The 22,514-nt window shown below is 45.1% G+C and overlaps 1 protein-coding gene across 1 annotated transcript; it reads left to right on the top strand.

The window, feature by feature from the left end:
• The first annotated feature begins 314 nt into the window (after nucleotides 1-314).
• LOC112237915 (cysteinyl leukotriene receptor 1) lies at nucleotides 315-21,942 on the top strand. The gene is made up of 6 exons (XM_024406515.2): nucleotides 315-411; nucleotides 513-577; nucleotides 1,372-1,595; nucleotides 12,612-12,702; nucleotides 20,704-20,889; nucleotides 21,127-21,942. Exons 4-6 carry the CDS (start codon nucleotides 12,622-12,624, stop codon nucleotides 21,892-21,894), a joined length of 1,035 nt encoding a protein of 344 aa, XP_024262283.1. The 5' UTR covers nucleotides 315-411; nucleotides 513-577; nucleotides 1,372-1,595; nucleotides 12,612-12,621; the 3' UTR covers nucleotides 21,895-21,942.
• Nucleotides 21,943-22,514: the final 572 nt, after the last annotated feature.

Raw genomic sequence — 22,514 nt, 5'->3', positions numbered from 1 at the left:
ATCTTGTCTTATCATTCTTCTTCTCTAGAAGTGGGTTTTGCAGGAGATTATTGACATGGGATCTGCTATAATAACAGATGCTGAGGTCATCATCAATTTACTGTAAAGAACTGTATTGATGTTACTGTGTGGTCTCCCTCCCTCTGACAGGCATCATCACTCAACATTATTACAACAAAAACACAGAGAGTCCGAGAAAACGTGTGAGAGCAAAAGAGTGTGTGTGTGAGAGAGAGTGAGAGAGAGAGTGTGTGTGTGTGTGTGAGAGAGAGTGAGAGAGAGAGTGTGTGAGAGAGAGAGAGAGAGAGAGAGAGAGAGAGGAGTCTGAGTGTATCCCACAGCAGCAGTACTCAGAGGCTGAAGCAGAGCAGCAGGTTCTGTCATCTATCAGGCAATATTCTGCAGGTTACGGTAAGAAACTCTCTGTTTATATGAACAAACCTCTTTATACGGAATGGAATTAAATGAGTTACTTCATATTTACCATTGATTGAGCTGCCCTTCTTGAACAGGACTCCCTTGTGGTCTGCTGACTTCAATAGGAAACCCTTAAACACAACTTCTTCATCAGCAGCAGGTAAAGTGTCTGAGCAGCGATCAGATCATTGTAGATAACAGGTCTATTCAAGGCCATAAATGTGTCAACATCTAGAGAGCAATGCTTACTGGTTCACACACAGTGTTAGTAAACAGATAGGTTTGTATAAACAGGTGTTCGTGTGGGCTACATGTGTGAGATTAGAAAGGGAAGATGTGTGAGTCTGACCTGGGACAGACAGACAGACAGACAGACAGACAGACAGACAGACAGACAGACAGACAGACAGACAGACAGACAGACAGACAGATCTTTGTTATGCGTCTGTCTGTCTTATCCTCCCTTATTCTGCTGAATCTCTCTCTCTCTCTCTCTCTGCCTCTCTCTCTCTCTCTGCCTCTCTGCCTCCCTCTCTGCCTCTCTCTGCCTCTCTCTCTGCCTCCCTCTCTGCCTCTCTCTCTGCCTCTCTCTCTGCCTCTCTCTCTGCCTCTCTCTGCCTCTCTCTGCCTCTCTCTCTGTCTCTCTCTCTGCCTCTCTCTCTCTCTCCCTCTCTCTCTCTCTCTCTCTCTCTGCCTCTCTCTCTCCCTCTATCTCTGCCTCTCTCTCTCTCTGCCTCTCTCTCTCTGCCTCTCTCTCTCTCTCTCTCTCTCTCTCTCTGCCTCTCTCTCTCTGCCTCTCTCTCTCTCTCTGCCTCTCTCTCTCTCTGCCTCTCTCTCTCTGCCTCTCTTCCTCTCTCTCTGCCTCTCTCTCTCTCTCTCTCTCTCTGCCTCTCTCTCTCTCTCTCTGCTCTCTCTCTCTCTCTCTGCCTCTCTCTCTCTCTCTCTGCCTCTCAGCCTCTCTCAGCCTCTCTCTCTCTCAGCCTCTCTCTCTCAGCCTCTCTCAGCCTCTCTCAGCCTCCCTTATTCTGCCGAACCTCTCTCTTTCTCTCTCTCTCTCTCTCTCTCTCTCAGCCTCCCTTATCCTGCTGGACCTCTCGAACTGGACCTCTCTTGAGGAGGGAGAAGAACCATCTTCAGTATTGTTTTGAAAATATAAATCCCTTGTACAACCGGGAAAGGTAGGTCATTGTTCAGGCCATAATGTTCCCTACATAAGCTTAGTTCTACAATTGTACCTCATCAGATCCCAAAATATTAGCTTGTTTTACTCCAATGTTTATAAACAAAAGCAAATGTAAACACATCTATATAGCCTCAACATATTGTTAAACCAATACTGTTGATATCATGGTCAGTCCTTGCATCCATACCTGTGTCTTTGAATTTGATAGTGGTTCCATTTCTACAGGCCATCCCCCTGCTTTTTACTGAAACAGTGTTGGGGAGACGGCTTTGTTATTGTTTCAACTAATGATTGGCGCTTTAAGAATGTTACGAAAAATTATTAGCTTTGCTAGTAAGGTGCTAGGGGTCAAGCAGTCAGGTCTGGAGGTCATTTATGAAGGTGCTAGGGGTCAAGCAGTCAGGTCTGGAGTTCATTTATGAAGGTGCTAGGGGTCAAGCAGTCAGGTCTGGAGGTCATTTATGATAGAAAAAGCCCACAAGGTATTGATGGAACCAAGACACTCTCTTTAGAAGTTGGAGCTACTCCCTGTAGAGGAACATTCCAGGGTACCAGAGCAGAAAATAAATAACATTAACATTGAAGTTAAACTACCAGGAGGACCAGTGCTCGGGACAATAGCTAACATTGTAGTTAAACTACCAGTTGGACCAGTGTTCTGGCCTACAGCTAACATTGTAGTTAAACTACCAGGAGGACCAGTGGTCTGGACTACAGCTAACATTGTAGTTAAAATACCAGGAGGAACAGTGTTCTGGACTACAGCTAACATTGTAGTTAAACTACAGGTGTTCTGGCCTACAGCTAACATTGTAGTTAAACTACCAGTTGGACCAGTGTTCTGGCCTACAGCTAACATTGTAGTTAAACTACCAGGAGGACCAGTGGTCTGGACTACAGCTAACATTGTAGTTAAAATACCAGGAGGAACAGTGTTCTGGACTACAGCTCCTACCAGTAGGACCAGTGTTCTGGACTACAGCTCCTACCAGTAGGACCAGTGTTCTGGACTACAGCTAACATTGTAGTTAAACTACCAGGAGGACCAGTGTTCTGGCCTACAGCTAACATTGTAGATAAACTACCAGGAGGACTAGTGTTACTGACTACAGCTAACATTGTTGTAAAACAACCAGGAGGACCAGTGTTCTGGCCTACAGCTAACATTGTAGTTAAACTACCAGGAGGACCAGTGTTCTGGACTACAGCTAACATTGTAGTTAAACTACCAGGAAGACCAGTGTTCTGGACTACAGCTAACATTGTAGTTAAACTAAAAGGAGCAGCAGTGTTCTGGACTACAGCTAACATTGTAGTTAAACTACCAGGAGGACCAGTGTTCTGGACTACAGCTAACATTGTAGTTAAACTACCAGGAGGACCAGTGTTCTGGACTACAGCTAACATTGTAGTTAAACTACCAGGAGGACCAGTGTTCTGGACTACAGCTAACATTGTAGTTAAACTACAGGTGTTCTGGCCTACAGCTAACATTGTAGTTAAACTACCAGGAGGACCAGTGTTCTGGACTACAGCTAACATTGTAGTTAAACTACCAGGAAGACCAGTGTTCTGGACTACAGCTAACATTGTAGTTGAGGACCAGTGTTCTGGGTGACAGCTAACATTGTAGTTAAACTACCAGGAGGACCAGTGTTCTGGCCTACAGCTAACATTGTAGTTAAACTACCAGGAGGACCTGTGTTCTGGACTAGAGCTATAATTGTAGTTAAACTACCAGTGTTCTGGCCTACAGCTAACCTTGTAGTTAAACTACCAGGAGGACCAGTGTTCTGGACTACGGCTAACATTGTAGTTAAACTACCAGGAGGACCAGTGTTCTGGACTACAGCTAACATTGTAGTTGAGGACCAGTGATCTGGGTGACAGCTAACATTGTAGTTAAACTACCAGAAGGACCAGTGTTCTGGACTACAGCTAACATTGTAGTTAAACTACCAGAAGGACCAGTGTTCTGGACTACAGCTAACATTGTAGTTAAACTACCAGGAGGACCAGTGTTCTGGCCTACAGCTAACATTGTAGTTAAATTACCAGTAGGAACAGTGTTCTGGACTACAGCTAACATTGTAGTTAAACTACAGGTGTTCTGGCCTACAGCTAACATTGTAGTTAAACTACCAGGAGGAGCAGTGTTCTGGACTACTGCTAACATTGTAGTTAAACTACCAGTAGGAACAGTGTTCTGGCCTACAGCTAACATTGTAGTTAAACTACCAGGAGGACCAGTGTTCTGGACTACAGCTATAATTGTAGTTAAACTACCAGGAGGACCAGTGTTCTGGACTACAGCTAACATTGTTGTTAAACTACAGGTGTTCTGGCCTACAGCTAACATTGTAGTTAAATTACCAGTAGGAACAGTGTTCTGGACTACAGCTAACATTGTAGTTAAACTACAGGTGCCCTGACCTACAGCTAACATTGCAGTTAAACTACCAGTGTTCTGGCCTACAGCTAACCTTGTAGTTAAACTACCAGGTGGACCAGTGTTCTGGACTACAGCTAACATTGAAGTTAAACTACCAGGAGGACCAGTGCTCGGGACAATAGCTAACATTGTAGTTAAACTACCAGTTGGACCAGTGTTCTGGCCTACAGCTAACATTGTAGTTAAACTACCAGGAGGACCAGTGGTCTGGACTACAGCTAACATTGTAGTTAAAATACCAGGAGGAACAGTGTTCTGGACTACAGCTCCTACCAGTAGGACCAGTGTTCTGGACTACAGCTCCTACCAGTAGGACCAGTGTTCTGGACTACAGCTAACATTGTAGTTAAACTACCAGGAGGACCAGTGTTCTGGCCTACAGCTAACATTGTAGTTAAACTACCAGGAGGACCAGTGTTCTGGACTACAGCTAACATTGTAGTTAAACTACCAGGAAGACCAGTGTTCTGGACTACAGCTAACATTGTAGTTAAACTAAAAGGAGCAGCAGTGTTCTGGACTACAGCTAACATTGTAGTTAAACTACCAGGAGGACCAGTGTTCTGGAATACAGCTAACATTGTAGTTAAACTACCAGGAGGACCAGTGTTCTGGAATACAGCTAACATTGTAGTTAAACTACCAGGAGGACCAGTGTTCTGGACTACAGCTAACATTGTAGTTAAACTACCAGGAGGACCAGTGTTCTGGACTACAGCTAACATTGTAGTTAAACTACCAGGAGGACCAGTGTTCTGGACTACAGCTAACATTGTAGTTAAACTACAGGTGTTCTGGCCTACAGCTAACATTGTAGTTAAACTACCAGGAGGACCAGTGTTCTGGACTACAGCTAACATTGTAGTTAAACTACCAGGAAGACCAGTGTTCTGGACTACAGCTAACATTGTAGTTGAGGACCAGTGTTCTGGGTGACAGCTAACATTGTAGTTAAACTACCAGGAGGACCAGTGTTCTGGCCTACAGCTAACATTGTAGTTAAACTACCAGGAGGACCTGTGTTCTGGACTAGAGCTATAATTGTAGTTAAACTACCAGTGTTCTGGCCTACAGCTAACCTTGTAGTTAAACTACCAGGAGGACCAGTGTTCTGGACTACGGCTAACATTGTAGTTAAACTACCAGGAGGACCAGTGTTCTGGACTACAGCTAACATTGTAGTTGAGGACCAGTGATCTGGGTGACAGCTAACATTGTAGTTAAACTACCAGAAGGACCAGTGTTCTGGACTACAGCTAACATTGTAGTTAAACTACCAGAAGGACCAGTGTTCTGGACTACAGCTAACATTGTAGTTAAACTACCAGGAGGACCAGTGTTCTGGCCTACAGCTAACATTGTAGTTAAATTACCAGTAGGAACAGTGTTCTGGACTACAGCTAACATTGTAGTTAAACTACAGGTGTTCTGGCCTACAGCTAACATTGTAGTTAAACTACCAGGAGGACCAGTGTTCTGGCCTACAGATAACATTGTAGTTAAAGTACCAGGAGGACCAGTGTTCTGGACTACAGCTAACATTGTAGTTAAACTACCAGGAGGACCAGTGTTCTGGCCTACAGCTAACATTGTAGTTAAACTACCAGGAGGAGCAGTGTTCTGGACTACTGCTAACATTGTAGTTAAACTACCAGTAGGAACAGTGTTCTGGCCTACAGCTAACATTGTAGTTAAACTACCAGGAGGACCAGTGTTCTGGACTACAGCTATAATTGTAGTTAAACTACCAGGAGGACCAGTGTTCTGGACTACAGCTAACATTGTTGTTAAACTACAGGTGTTCTGGCCTACAGCTAACATTGTAGTTAAATTACCAGTAGGAACAGTGTTCTGGACTACAGCTAACATTGTAGTTAAACTACAGGTGCCCTGACCTACAGCTAACATTGCAGTTAAACTACCAGTGTTCTGGCCTACAGCTAACCTTGTAGTTAAACTACCAGGTGGACCAGTGTTCTGGACTACAGCTAACATTGTAGTTAAACTACCAGGAGGACCAGTGTTCTGGACTACAGCTAACATTGTAGTTAAACTACCAGGAGGACCAGTGTTCTGGCCTACAGCTAACATTGTAGTTAAACTACCAGGAGGACCAGTGTACTGGACTACAGCTAACATTGTAGTTAAACTACCAGGAAGACCAGTGTTCTGGACTACAGCCAACATTGTAGTTGAGGACCAGTGATCTGGGTGACAGCTAACATTGTAGTTAAACTACCAGACGGACCAGTGTTCTGGCCTACAGCTAACATTGTAGATAAACTACCAGGAGGACCAGTGTTCTGGACTACAGCTAACATTGTAGTTAAACTACCAGGAAGACCAGTGTTCTGGACTACAGCTAACATTGTAGTTAAACTAAAAGGAGCAGCAGTGTTCTGGACTACAGCTAACATTGTAGTTAAACTACCAGGAGCAGCAGTGTTCTGGACTACAGCTAACATTGTAGTTAAACGACCAGGAGAACCAGTGTTCTGGCCTACAGCTAACATTGTAGTTAAATTACCAGTAGGAACAGTGTTCTGGACTACAGCTAACATTGTAGTTGAGGACCAGTGTTCTGGATGACAGCTAACATTGTAGTTAAACTACCAGGAGGACCAGTGTTCTGGACTACAGCTAACATTGTAGTTAAACTACCAGGAGGACCAGTGTTCTGGACTACAGCTAACATTGTAGTTAAACTACAGGTGTTCTGGCCTACAGCTAACATTGTAGTTAAACTACAGGTGTTCTGGCCTACAGCTAACATTGTAGTTAAACTACCAGGAGGACCAGTGTTCTGGACTACAGCTAACATTGTAGTTAAACTACCAGGAAGACCAGTGTTCTGGACTACAGCTAACATTGTAGTTGAGGACCAGTGTTCTGGGTGACAGCTAACATTGTAGTTAAACTACCAGGAGGACCAGTGTTCTGGCCTACAGCTAACATTGTAGTTAAACTACCAGGAGGACCTGTGTTCTGGACTACAGCTATAATTGTAGTTAAACTACCAGTGTTCTGGCCTACAGCTAACCTTGTAGTTAAACTACCAGGAGGACCAGTGTTCTGGACTACGGCTAACATTGTAGTTAAACTACCAGGAGGACCAGTGTTCTGGACTACAGCTAACATTGTAGTTGAGGACCAGTGATCTGGGTGACAGCTAACATTGTAGTTAAACTACCAGAAGGACCAGTGTTCTGGACTACAGCTAACATTGTAGTTAAACTACCAGAAGGACCAGTGTTCTGGACTACAGCTAACATTGTAGTTAAACTACCAGGAGGACCAGTGTTCTGGCCTACAGCTAACATTGTAGTTAAATTACCAGTAGGAACAGTGTTCTGGACTACAGCTAACATTGTAGTTAAACTACAGGTGTTCTGGCCTACAGCTAACATTGTAGTTAAACTACCAGGAGGACCAGTGTTCTGGCCTACAGATAACATTGTAGTTAAAGTACCAGGAGGACCAGTGTTCTGGACTACAGCTAACATTGTAGTTAAACTACCAGGAGGACCAGTGTTCTGGCCTACAGCTAACATTGTAGTTAAACTACCAGGAGGAGCAGTGTTCTGGACTACTGCTAACATTGTAGTTAAACTACCAGTAGGAACAGTGTTCTGGCCTACAGCTAACATTGTAGTTAAACTACCAGGAGGACCAGTGTTCTGGACTACAGCTATAATTGTAGTTAAACTACCAGTGTTCTGGCCTACAGCTAACCTTGTAGTTAAACTACCAGGTGGACCAGTGTTCTGGACTACAGCTAACATTGTAGTTAAACTACCAGGAGGAGCAGTGTTCTGGCCTACAGCTAACATTGTAGTTAAATTACCAGTAGGAACAGTGTTCTGGACTACAGCTAACATTGTAGTTAAACTACAGGTGCCCTGACCTACAGCTAACATTGTAGTTAAACTACCAGTGTTCTGGCCTACAGCTAACCTTGTAGTTAAACTACCAGGTGGACCAGTGTTCTGGACTACAGCTAACATTGTAGTTAAACTACCAGGAGGACCAGTGTTCTGGACTACAGCTAACATTGTAGTTAAACTACCAGGAGGACCAGTGTTCTGGCCTACAGCTAACATTGTAGTTAAACTACCAGGAGGACCAGTGTACTGGACTACAGTTATAATTGTAGTTAAACTACCATAATTCTGGCCTACAGCTAACATTGTAGTTAAACTACCAGGAGGAGCAGTGTTCTGGACTACAGCTAACATTGTAGTTAAACTACCAGTAGGAACAGTGTTCTGGACTACAGCTAACATTCTAGTTAAACTACCAGGAAGACCAGTGTTCTGGACTACAGCTAACATTGTAGTTGAGGACCAGTGATCTGGGTGACAGCTAACATTGTAGTTAAACTACCAGAAGGACCAGTGTTCTGGACTACAGCTAACATTGTAGTTAAACTACCAGAAGGACCAGTGTTCTGGACTACAGCTAACATTGTAGTTAAACTACCAGGAGGACCAGTGTTCTGGCCTACAGCTAACATTGTAGTTAAATTACCAGTAGGAACAGTGTTCTGGACTACAGCTAACATTGTAGTTAAACTACAGGTGTTCTGGCCTACAGCTAACATTGTAGTTAAACTACCAGGAGGACCAGTGTTCTGGCCTACAGATAACATTGTAGTTAAAGTACCAGGAGGACCAGTGTTCTGGACTACTGCTAACATTGTAGTTAAACTACCAGTAGGAACAGTGTTCTGGCCTACAGCTAACATTGTAGTTAAACTACCAGGTGGACCAGTGTTCTGGACTACAGCTAAAATTGTAGTTAAACTACCAGTAGGAACAGTGTTCTGGCCTACAGCTAACATTGTAGTTAAACTACCAGGTGGACCAGTGTTCTGGACTACAGCTAAAATTGTAGTTAAACTACCAGGAGGACCAGTGTTCTGGACTACGGCTAACATTGTAGTTAAACTACCAGGAGGACCAGTGTTCTGGACTACAGCTATAATTGTAGTTAAACTACCATAATTCTGGGCTACAGCTAACATTGTAGTTAAACTACCAGGAGGACCAGTGTTCTGGACTACAGCTAACATTGTAGTTAAACTACAAGGAAGACCAGTGTTCTGGACTACAGCTAACATTGTATTTGAGTACCAGTGTTCTGGGTGACAGCTAACATTGTAGTTAAACTACCAGGAGGACCAGTGTTCTGGACTACAGCTAACATTGTAGTTAAACTACCAGGAGGACCAGTGTTCTGGCCTACAGCTAACATTGTAGTTAAACTACCAGGAGGACCAGTGTTCTGGACTACAGCTATAATTGTAGTTAAACTACCAGTGTTCTGGCCTACAGCTAACCTTGTAGTTAAACTACCAGGAGGACCAGTGTTCTGGACTACAGCTAACATTGTAGTTAAACTACCAGGAGGACCAGTGTTCTGGACTGCGGCTAACATTGTAGTTAAACTACCAGGAGGACCTGTGTTCTGGACGACAGCTAACATTGTAGTTAAACTACCAGGAGGACCAGTGTTCTGGACTACAGCTAACATTGTAGTTAAACTACCCGGAAGACCAGTACTCTGGACTACAGCTAACATTGAATTTGACAGTGTTCTGTCACGTATAGTTCATGTAGTGGACAGATGATCATTGATCTCTCTGTACACTTTGTACAAGTTTTTACAAGATTTGTCTTATTATCTTATTATGTTATTATGTTTTCCCTATGAACTCTCGTCAAAAGACCTGCACTTCAGCTGCACTTTAGCTGCAACGACCTGGGGAATATTTACAAGGGAGAAGAGGGATAATGAATGAGACCGTTGTAAGCTGGTGATGATTAGGTAGCCATGATCGTATGCGGGCCAGTTTGGGAATTTAGCCAGTACACCAGGGTTAACGCCTCTTCTCTTACAATAAGTGCCATGGGATCTTTAGTGACCACAGAGAGTCAGGACAACCGCTTAACGTCCCATCCGAAAGACTGCACCCTACACAGGGCAATGTCCCCAATCACTGCCCTAGGATATGTTTCTTTAGACCAGAAATAGTACCTCCTACTGGCCTTTCAACACCACTTCCAGCAGCTTCTGGTCTCCCATCTAGAGACTGGCCCACCAACACCACTTCCAGCAGCTTCTGGTTTCCCATCTAGAGACTGGCCCTCCAACACCACTACCAGCAGCATCTGGTTTCCCATCTAGAGACTGGCCCTCCAACACCACTACCAGCAGCATCTGGTTTCCCATCTAGAGACTGGCCCTCCAACACCACTACCAGCAGCATCTGGTCTCCCATCTAGAGACTGGCCCTCCAACACCACTACCATCAGCATCTGGTTTCCCATCTAGAGACTGGCCCTCCAACACCACTACCAGCAGCATCTGGTTTCCCATCTAGAGACTGGCCCTCCAACACCACTACCAGCAGCATCTGGTCTCCCATCTAGAGACTGGCCCTCCAACACCACTACCATCAGCATCTGGTTTCCCATCTAGAGACTGGCCCTCCAACACCACTACCATCAGCATCTGGTCTCCCATCTAGAGACTGGCCCTCCAACACCACTACCATCAGCATCTGGTCTCCCATCAATCATGTTTCTCCAATACTGGAGCCTCTGAGTTCAAATAGACTTTTATTACAGCATAATAAAAGTCGAGCTGGTTCAGTCTTGGCACGTACTTGTTATACATTTTTCCTCGTTACGTCACACCAACAGTAACTCCTCTTAATGACTCCTCCCCTCTGGCATTTAGCCACCGTTATCTTATTGCCTTGCATTCATTTTAGTTTGGTTTCATATTAGAGCATGGAAACTGTAGAGCCACACCATTAGTTCAAAAATACAGACATGTACTTGCCTTAAGACAGCTTCATGCATGTAGGACCATAGCAACAGTCCAAATTAGGCCATAACACCGTTACAGGAATAAACAGTCGTGTCCACACCCCAGACAGGTGCATGTCTAATGGTGTCTAATGACCCAGAGCACATATAGAGTGCACCCATCTTACTAGCTCTTCTGCAATTAATAATTAACATACATGGTCTGGACAATTCTCAATAAGACTGACCAGGACCAAGCCAGCAGTGGGATGTAGGGTGGTATGCTGCTGGGGATAGGGTGCAGATCTAAATACTTGAAACACTTTCACTTCTCTGACCTGCTGGATATTTGCATAACTTCACTTGGTAACCTTTTTGGCAGAAACTTCAGTCACGAGACGTCATGTTCATACACATATTAGACACACACGTATGGCGCACACACACACAAACAGGATGTTTGTCAGTGTCTTATATTTCCCAGCCAGTTAGTGACAAGCTTAACTGTAATCTTAGAGGTGAAATCAATTGAAAAGTGAAGTGATGTGTTTGACATAGCTACTAGCAGGATGTCTGTCAGATCAGGTGTTTAACAAAGCTACTAGCAGGATGTTTTTCACCTGGTACTGACAGAACAGTCCTGACCCAATAGCTGGTACTGACAGAACAGTCCTGAACCAATAGCTGGTACTGACAGAACAGTCCTGAACCAGTAGCTGGTACTTTCAGAACAGTCCTGAACCAATACCTTGTACTGTCAGAACAGTCCCTACCCAATAACTGGTACTGTCAGAACAGTCCTGACCCAATAGCTGGTACTGTCAGAACAGTCCTGACCAATAGCTGGTACTGTCAGAACAGTCCTGAACCAATAGCTGGTACTGTCAGAACATACAGTTCTGACCCAAATGCTGGTACTGTGAGAACAGTCCTGACCCAATAGCTGGTACTGACAGAACAGTCCTGACCCAATAACTGATATTGACAGAACATAACAGTTCTGAACCAATAGCTGGTAATGACAGAATATAACAGTCCTGACCCAATAGCTGGTACTGACAGAACATAACAGTCCTGACCCAATAACTGTTATCTTATTGTCTGCAGCAGGGAGGGTCAGGGTGTTCTGTGGTATTCTCTGCAGCAGGGAGAGTTAAAGCCAATTTATGCTTTATCCCGGAGCGTAGGTTCAGTGGCTACGTGTGGATTGTGTGACGCAATTGCGAAGGCCCCGGAGTCATGCTGAGGCTAAATCAAGCTCCGTACCGCATCGCCGAGTGCCTCTAAAGTTCTGTAACAATGTGGAGGGCTCTGTTGGTGTTCTGTGGAATCTCTTCTCCTGAGAACTGACGGAACATCAACAGAAAATGATCAGATTAGTATCTGCTTCATAAACAGCAAAGCTTTACGACAAACAAATCTTAGATAACACATGTTTTGTAGGTTGCCATCAAAGCAAACATAAAACTACTCTGTATTACTGTAGTACTGGAAGGTTTCCTGGTTCTGCCCTAGTACGGGATTCCTGTCATTGTTGTTGAAAACTCCTCCAACGTTCTTTTCTTTCATGCAGAGGCGTACCTGAACTCTGTAGAAAAGTGTTTTCTTTCATGTAGTGCAGAGTCGTACCTGAACTCTGTAGAAACTCTGTTTTTTCTTCTCTTCTCATACTGTCTGGCTGTTTTCCTCTCTTTTTATACTGTCTGTCTGTCTTCCTCTCTTTTTATACTGTCTGTCTGTGTTCCAGACATGCAGACATGCATCTAGCGGAGTTTGACAACGTGACTCTGAGGGACAACACTACCAACTGTCTGTCTATCGATGACTTCCGTAACCAGGTAACCATATCTGTCTGTCTGCGTGCCTGTCTGCCCCCCGCTCCCCCTTTCACCCATGCATCACGCAAAGGGTGGATGCCCACTCATTTTTATACTTCTATGCTATGGGAAAGCTGTGCAATGAGAGAGATTGATTGGTTAGTGGTATCTAACAGAAGCAGTGTGTTACAGTCAAGGCACGGCATAGTACAGGGAGAGCTCTGCAGTGCTGATTTATGACATCTGAATGTACACCAAATGGCAACAAGATCATATTGTACAGCAATTTCAACAGGTAACATGTTTGAAGTAACCCTGGATCAACCCTGGATTGTAAACTGTCATGGTCAAAACATATTGATACAACAGTAGCTAAAATGGGGAGAAGTCTGTCCATAATAAAGCGTTGCTCTACCTTCTTAACAGCACAATCAACACGGCAGGTCCTACAGGCCCTAGTTTCTACCTTCTTAACAGCACAATATACAAGGTAGGTCCTACAGGCACTAGTTTTGTCTCACCTGGACTACTGTTCAGTCGTGTGGTCAGGTGCCTCAAAGAGGGACTTAGGAAAACTGCAATTTGCTCAGAACAGGGCAGCTAGGCTGGCCCTTGGATGTACACAGAGAGCTAATATTAATAATATGCATGTCAATCTCTCCTGGCTCAAAGTGGAGGAGAGATTGACTTCATCACTACTTGTATTTATGAGAGGTAAACTCCTCAATGCCTTCGGATGAATCCCGGAACATATTAAAGTCTGCTAGCGAAACAGTCCTGTAGCTTAGCATCCGCTTATTCAGATTACTTCCTTATTGTGCGCATCACTAGAACTTCCTATTTGAGTCTTTGGTTGTGAGCGGGAATAAGGAGTATAGAGCTATAGACAGATTTTCCAAATGCAGAGCTTTGTATGCATTTTATTTATTTTAATTTTTTAACTTCACCTTTATTTAATCAGGTAGGCTAGTTGAGAACAAGTTCTCAAGGTTATGTTATTATGTTATTATGTTTTCCCTATGAACCCTCGTCAAAAGACCTGCACTTCAGCTGCACTTTAGCTGCAACGACCTGGGGAATATTTACAAGGGAGAAGAGGGATAATGAATGAGACCGTTGTAAGCTGGTGATGATTAGGTAGCCATGATCGTATGCGGGCCAGTTTGGGAATTTAGCCAGTACACCAGGGTTAACGCCTCTTCTCTTACAATAAGTGCCATGGGATCTTTAGTGACCACAGAGAGTCAGGACAACCGCTTAACGTTCTTCAGGTTCAGGGTTCGAGTACAGGATCTGTCGCAGTCGGTCGTGCCTGGGAGACCCATGGGGCGGCGCACAATTGGTCCAGTGTAGTCTGGGTTAGGGAAGGTTTTGGCCGGAAGAGATGTCCTTGTCCCAGCAGTGCATGCTGACACGGTCACCAGGTGTACGGTGTTTCCTCTGACACATTGGTGCGGTTGGCTACCGGGTTAAGTGGGCATTGTGTCAAGAAGCAGAGCGGCTTGGTTGGGTTGTATTTCGGAGGAAACACGGCTCTCAACCGTCGTCTCTCCCGAGTCCGTACTGGACAGGTAAACAGGTAAATCTACTGTATGTGTTGCCAGGTGTATTCAAATCCAAATTGTATTAGTCACATGTGCCGTATATGACAGGTAAACGCTTACAGTGAAATTATTACCTACGAGCCCCTAACCAACAATGCAGTTAAAAAAATAAGAATAAGAAATCAAGTAATTAAAGAGCAGCAGTAAAATAACATTGTACAGGGGGGTACCGGTACATAGTCAATGTGCAGGGCCACCAGTTAGTTGAGGTAATATGTACATATGGGTAGAGTTATTAAAGTGACTATGCATAGATGATAACAACAGAGAGTAGCAGCAGTGTAAAAGAGGGGAGGCAATGCAAATAGTCTGGGTAGCCATTTGATTAGATGTTCAGGAGCCTTATTGCTCTGGGGTAGAAGCTTTTTCGAAGGCTTGGCGCTCCGGTACCGCTTGCCATGCCGTAGCAGAGAGAACAGTCTATGACTAGGGTGGCAGGAGTCTTTGACAATTTTTAGGGCCTTCCTCTGACCACGCCTGGTGTAGAGGTCCTGGATGAGAGGAAGCTTGGCCTCAGTGATGTACTGGGCCGTACGCACTACCCTCTGTTGTGCCTTGTGGTTGGAGGCCGAGCAGTTGCCATACCAGGCAGTGATGCAACCAGTCAGGCAGGATGCTCTCGATGGTGCAGCTGTAGAACCTTTTGCGGATCTGAGGACCCATGCCAAATCTTTTCAGTCTCCTGAGGGTGAATAGGTTTTTTTGTGCCCTCTTCAAGACTGTCTTGGTGTGATTGGACCATGTTTTAAAAAATATATTTATTTAAAAAAAAAAGGTTTTATGTCTGTTGTCCCCAGCCGCTAACTCAGGCTCTGTGTGTAGTTAACCGACCCTCTCTGCCCATTCATCCCCATTTTACCTGTTGTTGTTTTAGCTAATTAGCTGTTGTTGTCTCACCCGTTGCTGTCTTAGCTAGCTCTGCAAATCAACACCTGTGGTTACTTTATGCCTCGCCGTATGTCTCTCTCATGTGTCAATATGCCTTGTATAATGTTGTTCAGGTTAGTTATCATTGTTTTAGTTTACAATGGAGCCCCTAGTTCCACTCTTCATACCTCCAATACCTCCTTTGTCCCACCTCCCACACATGCGGTGACCTCACCCATTGTAACCAGCTTATCCAGAGATACAACCTCTCTTATCATCACTCAGTGCCTGGGCTTACCTCTGCTGTACCCGCACCCCACCATACCCCTGTCTGCCCATTATTCCCTGAATCTATTCTACCATGCCCAGAAATCTGCACCTTTTATTTGTTGTCCCCAACGCTCTAGGCGACCAGTTTTGATAGCCTTTAGCCGTACCCTCATCCTACTCCTCCTCTGTTCCTCGGGTGATGTGGAGGTAAACCCAGGCCCTGCGTGTCCCCAGGCACCCTCATTTGTTGACAAAAAAACCTTGGTTTCATGCATGTCAACATCAGAAGCCTCCTCCCTAAGTTTGTTTTACTCACTGCTTTAGCACACTCTGCTAACCCTGATGTCCTTGCCGTGTCTGAATCCTGGCTTAGGAAGGCCACCAACAATTCTGAGATTTCCATACCCAGCTACAACATTTTCCATCAAGATAGAACAGCCAAAGGAGGAGGAGTTGCAATATACTGCAGAGAGAGCCTGCAAAGTTCTGTCATACTTTCAAGGTCTATACCCAAACAGTTTGAACTTCTAATTTTTAAAATTAACCCTCTCCAGAAATAAGTCTCTCACTGTTGCCGCTTGTTATAGACCCCCCTCCGCACCCAGCTGTGCCCTGGTCACCATTTGTGAATTGATCACCCCCCATCTAGCTTCAGAGTTTGTTCTGTTAGGTGACCTAAACTGGGATATGCTTAACACTCCGGCAGTCCTACAATCTAAGCTAGATGCCCTCAATCTCACACAAATCATCAAGGAACCCACCAGGTACAATCCTAAATCCGTAAACATGGGCACCCTCATAGATACTATCCTGACCAACTGGCCCTCCAAATACACCTCCGCTATTTTCAATCAGGATCTCAGCGATCACTGCCTCATTGGCTGTGTCAGCTATGGGCCCGCGGTCAAACGATCCCCCCTCATCACTGTCAAACGCTCCCTAAAACACTTCTGCGGGCAGGCCTTTCCAATCGACCTGGTCCGGGTATCCTGAATTGACCTCATCCCGTCAGTCGAGGATGCCTGGTCATTCTTTAAAAGTAATTTCCTCACCATCTTAGATAAGAATGCCCCATTCAAAAAATGCAGAACCAAGAAAAGATATAGCCCTTGGTTCACTCCAGACCTGACTGCCCTTGACCAGCACAAAAACATCCTGTGGTAGACTGCAATAGCATCGAATAGTCCCCAAAATATGCAACTGTTCAGGGAAGTCAGGAACCAAGATTGGAAAGTCAGTCAGTAAAGCAAACGCTAGCTTTTTCAAGCAGAAATTCGCATCCTGTGGCTCTAACTCCAAAACGTTTTGGGACACTGTAAAGTCCATGGAGAACAAGAGCAGCTCCTCCCAGCTGCCAACTGCACTGAGGCTAGGTAACACTGTCACCACTGATAAATCCATGATAATCAAACATTTCAATAAGCATTTCTCAACGGCTGGCCATGCCTTCCTCCTGGCTACTCCAACCCCGTCCAACAGCTCCGTCTCCCCTGCAGCTACTCGCCCAAGCCTCCCCAGCTTCTCCTTCACCCAAATCCAGACAGCAGATGTTCTGAAAGAGCTGCAAAACCGAGCAAGAGTACAAATCAGCTGAGCTAGACAATCTGGACCCTCTCTTTCTAAAACTATCCGCCGCCATTGTTGCAACCCCTATTACCAGCCTGTTCAACCTCTCTTTTTTATCGTCCGAAATCCCTAAAGATTGGAAAGCTGCCGCGGTCATCCCACTCTTCAAAGGGAGTGACACCCTAGACCCAAACTGTTACAGACCTATATCCATCCTGCCCTGCCTAGCTAAAGTCTTCGAAAGCCAAGTTAATAAACTGATCACTGACCATTTCGAATCCCACCATACCTTCTCCGCTGTGCAATCCGGTTTCCGAGCCGGTCACGGGTGCACCTCGGCCACGCTCAAGGTACTAAATGATATCATAACCGCCATCGATAAAAGACCGTACCATGCAGCCGTCTTCATCGACCTGGCCAAGGATTTTGACTCTGTCAATCACCATATTCTTATCACCAGACTCAATAGCCTTGTTTTTTTAAATGACTCAATGGGCTCAATTCTCGGGCCAACTATTTTCTCTGTATATATCAATGATGTCGCACTTGCTGCGGGCGATTCCCTGATCCACCTCTATGCAGACGACACCATTCTGTATACTTCTGGCCCTTCCTTGGACACTGTGCTAACTAACCTCCAAACGAGCTTCAATGCCATACAACACTCCTTCCGTGGTCTCCAAGTACTCTTAAACGCTAGTAAAACTAAATGCATGCTTTTCAACCGTTCGCTGCCTGCACCCGCCCGCCCGACTAGCATCACCACCCTGGATGGTTCCGACCTGGAATATGTGGACATCTATAAGTACCTAGGTGTCTGGCTAGACTGTAAACTCTCCTTCCAGACTCATATTAAACATCCCCAATCCAAAATCAAATCTAGAATCGGCTTTCTATTTTGCAACAACAACCCTAAAACTGACTATCCTACCGATCCTCGACTTCGGTGATATCATCTACAAAATAGCTTCCAACACTCTACTCAGCAAACTGGATGCAGTCTATCACAGTGCCATCCGTTTTGCTACCAAATCCCCTTATACCACCCACCACTGCGACCTGCATGCTCTAGTCGGCTGGCCCTCGCTACATATTCGTCGCCAGACACACTGGCTCCAGGTCATCTATAAGTCTATGCAAAAAACTCTGCCTTATCTCAGTTCACTGGTCACGATAACAACACCCATCCGTAGCACACGTTCCAGCAGGTATATCTCACTGATCATCCCCAAAGCCAACACCCCATTTGGCCGCCTTTCCTTCCAGTTCTCTGCTGCCATTGACTGGAACGAATTGCAAAAAATCGCTGAAGTTGGAGACATTTATTTCCCTCACCAACTTTAAACATCAACTATCTGTGCAGCTAACCGATCGCTGCAGCTGTACATAGTCCATCTGTAAATAGCCCACCCAATTTACCTACCTCATCCCCATACTGTTTTTGTTTTATTTACTTTTCTGCTCTTTTGCACACCAGTATCTCTACCTGCACTTCATCATCTGCTCATTTATCACTCCAGTGTTAATCTGCTAAATTGTAATTATTCGCTCCTAACATTGAGTGGCTGCTGCCAACACACTGACACTGACACTGACTCAACTCCAGCCACTTTAATAATGGGAATTGATGGGAAATTATGTAAATATATCACTAGCCACTTTAAACAATGCTACCTTATATAATGTTACTTACCCTACATTATTCATCTCATATGCATACGTATATACTGTACTCTATATCATCGACTGCATCCTTATGTAATACATGTATCACTAGCCACTTTAACTATGCCACTTTGTTTACATACTCATCTCATATGTATATACTGTACTCGATACCATCTACTGTATCTTGCCTATGCTGCTCTGTACCATCACTCATTCATATATCCTTATGTACATATTCTTTATCCCCTTACACTGTGTATAAGACAGTAGTTTTGGAATTGTTAGTTAGATTACTTGTTGGTTATTACTGCACTGTCGGAACTAGAAGCACAAGCATTTCGCTACACTCGCATTAACATCTGCTAACCATGTGTATGTGACAAATAAAATTTGATTTGATTATTTATTGCCTACCTCCTCATGCCTTTTGCACACACTGTATATAGACTTTCTTTTTTCTACTGTGTCATTGACTTGTTTATTGCGTTATTGGCTTGTTTATTGTTTACTCCATGTGTAACTCTATGTTGTTGTCTGTGTCACACTGCTTTGCTTTATCTTGGCCAGGTCACACAACTTTTTCTCAACTAGCCTACCTGGTTAAATAAAGGTTAAATAAAAAAAATGTATTTTTTTAAAGAATGTTAGTTTGTTGGTGATGTGGACACCAAGGAACTTGAAGCTCTCAACCTGCTCCACTACAGCCCAGTCGATGAGAATGGGGGTGTGCTCAATTCTCTATTTCCTGTAGTCCACAATCATCTCCTTCGTCTTGATCACGTTGAGGGAGAGTTTATTGTCCTGGCACCATACGGCCAGGTCTCTGACCTCCCTATAGACTGGCTTGTCGGTGATCAGGCCTACCACTGTTGTCTCATCGTTAAACTTAATGATGTTATTGGAGTCATGCCTGGCTGTGCAGTCATGAGTGAACAGGGAGTACAGAAAGGGACACAGCATGCACCCCTGAAGGGCCCCTATGTTGAGGATCAGCGTGGCGGATGTGTTGTTACCTACCCTTACCACCTAGGGGCGGCCCATCAGGGAGTCCAGGATCCCAGTTGCAGAGGGAGGTGTTTAGTTCCAAGGTCCTTAGCTTATTGATGAGCTTTGAGGGCAATATGGTGTTGAACGCTGAGCTGTAGTCAATGAATAGCATTCTCACATAGGTATTCCTTTTGTACAGGTGGGAAAGGGCAGTGTTGAGTGCAATAGAGATTGCATTATCTGTGGATCTGTTTGGGCGGTATGCAAATTGGAGTGGGTCTAGGGTTTCTGAGATAATGGTGTTGATGTGAGCCGTGACCAGCCTTTCAAAGCACTTCATGGCTACAGACGTGAGTGCTATGGGTCGGTAGTCATTTAGGCAGGTTACCTTAGTGTTTTGGGCACAGGGACTATGGTGGTCGGCAGGGTAGCCTAGTGGTTAGAGCGTTGAACTAGTAACCGAAAAGTTGCAAGTCCAAATCCCCGAGCTGACAAGGTAGAAATCTATCTTTCTGCCCCTGAACAGGCAGTTAACCCACTGTTCCTAGGCAGTCATTGATTATAATAATTTATTCTTAACTGACTTGCCTAGTTAAATAAAGGTAAAATAAAACATGTTGGTATTACAGACTCGGACAGGGATAGGTTGAAAATATTAGCAAAGATTCTTGCCAGTTAGTCAGCTCATGCTCGGAGTTCACATTCTGGTATTCCGTCTGGCCTTGTGAATGTTGATCTGTTTAAAGGTCTTACATCGGCTGCAGAGAGCGCGATCACACAGTCTTCCGGAACAGCTGGTGCTCTCATGCATGTTTCAGTGTTATATGCCTCGAAGCGAGCATAGAACTAGTTTAGTTTGTCTGGTAGGCTTGTGTGACTGGGCAGCTCTCACCTGTGCTTCCCTTTGTAATCTGCAATGGTTTGCAAGCCCTGCCACATTCTATGTTCTGTCTGTAACCAGGTGTATCTGTGTGTTACCAGGTGTACTCTGTCTGTAACCAGGTATCTATGTTTTAACAGGTGCATTCTACTGTCTGTAACCAGGTGTTTGTCTCTCCAGGTGTACTCTACGGTGTACTCTATCATCACGGTGTTCGGCCTGGCCGGTAATGGTTTCGCCCTGTTGGTTCTGGTTAAAACGTTCCGTCAGCGTTCTGCGTTCCACATCTACATGTTGAACCTGGCCGTGTCCGACCTGCTGTGTGTCTCCACGTTGCCGCTACGGGTCCTCTACTACGTTAATAAGGTAGGACTATTTCTACTTCTTGTTTTTTGGGGGGTTGTGCTCTGTAACATCGTTTTGGACGAACTCAATCAAAGGTGAGGTGTCGACAAGCGCATTTCACTTGACTTTTACAGATAATTTACTTCGGGAGAAATTGCCTTTTAAAAGGCACATTGCCGACAAAGCACCTTTGAATGAATCCAGGTCTTTGAGATGCTATTAAAATAGATTATTGTTGTTTTTGACCCTCTCCCTCAGGGTCAGTGGAACCTGGGAGACTTCCTGTGCAGGGTTTCGTCCTATGCCCTCTACGTGAACCTCTACTGCAGCGTGTTCTTCATGACCGCCATGTCCGTCACACGCTTCCTCGCCATCGTGTTTCCCGTGCAGAACCTGCGCCTGGTCTCAGAGCGTCGCGCCCGTCTGGTGTGTGTCTGTATCTGGGTGTTCATCTGCACTGTCTCCTCCCCCTTCCTCATGACTGGTCAGCACCTCGACCCAGCCACCAATAAGACCAAGTGCTTCGAGCCTCCAGAGCGCAGAACAGGGGGCGGGCTTAGCAAGCTCATCATGCTCAACTACTTCTCATTGGTCGTGGGCTTCGTGCTTCCTTTCTTGGTCATCCTGCTGTGCTATGCCGGGATTATCCGGGCTCTGCTGTCACGGCAACACACTGCGCAGCGCCAAAAGGGGGCGGGGTCTAAGGCCATCAGAATGATTGTCATAGTGATGCTAGCATTCCTGCTGTGCTTCATGCCGTACCACGTCCAACGCTCCATCCACCTCAGCTTCCTGTCCCAGACTGCCACTTCCTGTTCGGAGCTGGTGTACATGCAGAAGAGTGTGGTGGTGACACTCTGTCTGGCTGCCTCCAACTCCTGCTTCGACCCCTTGCTCTACTTCTTCTCTGGAGAGGGCTTCAGACGACGCCTGTCAACCTTCAGGTCCACTAGCAGGACACAGAGACAACCGGCCACAGAGACAGGGGCACTGCCACCGTTAGGGAGGGGAACACGCTTTGAGTGAGTGAGTGAGTGAGTGAGTGAGTGAGTGAGTGAGTGAGTGAGTGAGTGAGTGAGTGAGTGAGTGAGAGGGGCACACAAGCCTAAGATCACGATGCATAATGTCAAGCTCTGTTTTTCATGGTTTGGGCTATGCCCCTTAGTTCTAGTAAAGGGAAATCTTAACGCTACAGCATACAATGACATTCTAGACAATTCTGTAGTTCCAACTTTGTGGCAACAGTTTGGGGAAGGCCTTTTCCTGTTTCAGCATGACAATGCCCCTATGCACAATGCATATGGAGTTGGTACCCCTTTGCTGCAATATTGACCTCAACTCTTCTGGGAAATCTTTCCACTAGAACATTGGTTGCTTGCTTCCATTCAGCCACAAGAGCATTAGTGAGATTTGGCACTGATGTTGGGCTATTAGGCCTGGCTCGCAGTCTGCATTCTAATTCATCCCCAAGATGTTCGATGGGGTTGAGGTCAGGACTCTGTGCAGGCCAGTCAAGTTCTTCCACACTGATCTCGTCAAACCATTTCTGTATGGGCCTAGCTTTGTGCACTGGGGCATTGTCATGCTGAAACAGGGAATGGCCTTCCCCAAACTAAGTTGGAAGCACAGAATTGTCTAGAATGTAA

Source organism: Oncorhynchus tshawytscha, unplaced genomic scaffold, assembly GCF_018296145.1.
Source record: "Oncorhynchus tshawytscha isolate Ot180627B unplaced genomic scaffold, Otsh_v2.0 Un_contig_3241_pilon_pilon, whole genome shotgun sequence".
NCBI lineage: Eukaryota > Metazoa > Chordata > Actinopteri > Salmoniformes > Salmonidae > Oncorhynchus > Oncorhynchus tshawytscha.
This window is presented reverse-complemented; position numbering and strand designations above follow the sequence as displayed.

Excerpts from the sequence above, each read along its gene's own strand:
- LOC112237915 (XM_024406515.2), top strand. The coding sequence starts at position 12,622 with ATGCATCTAGCGGAGTTTGACAACGTGACTCTGAGGGACAACACTACC. Across the intron at positions 12,703-20,703 it reads TCGATGACTTCCGTAACCAG|GTGTACTCTACGGTGTACTC; the intron begins GTAACCATATCT and ends TTGTCTCTCCAG. Across the intron at positions 20,890-21,126 it reads TCCTCTACTACGTTAATAAG|GGTCAGTGGAACCTGGGAGA; the intron begins GTAGGACTATTT and ends CCTCTCCCTCAG.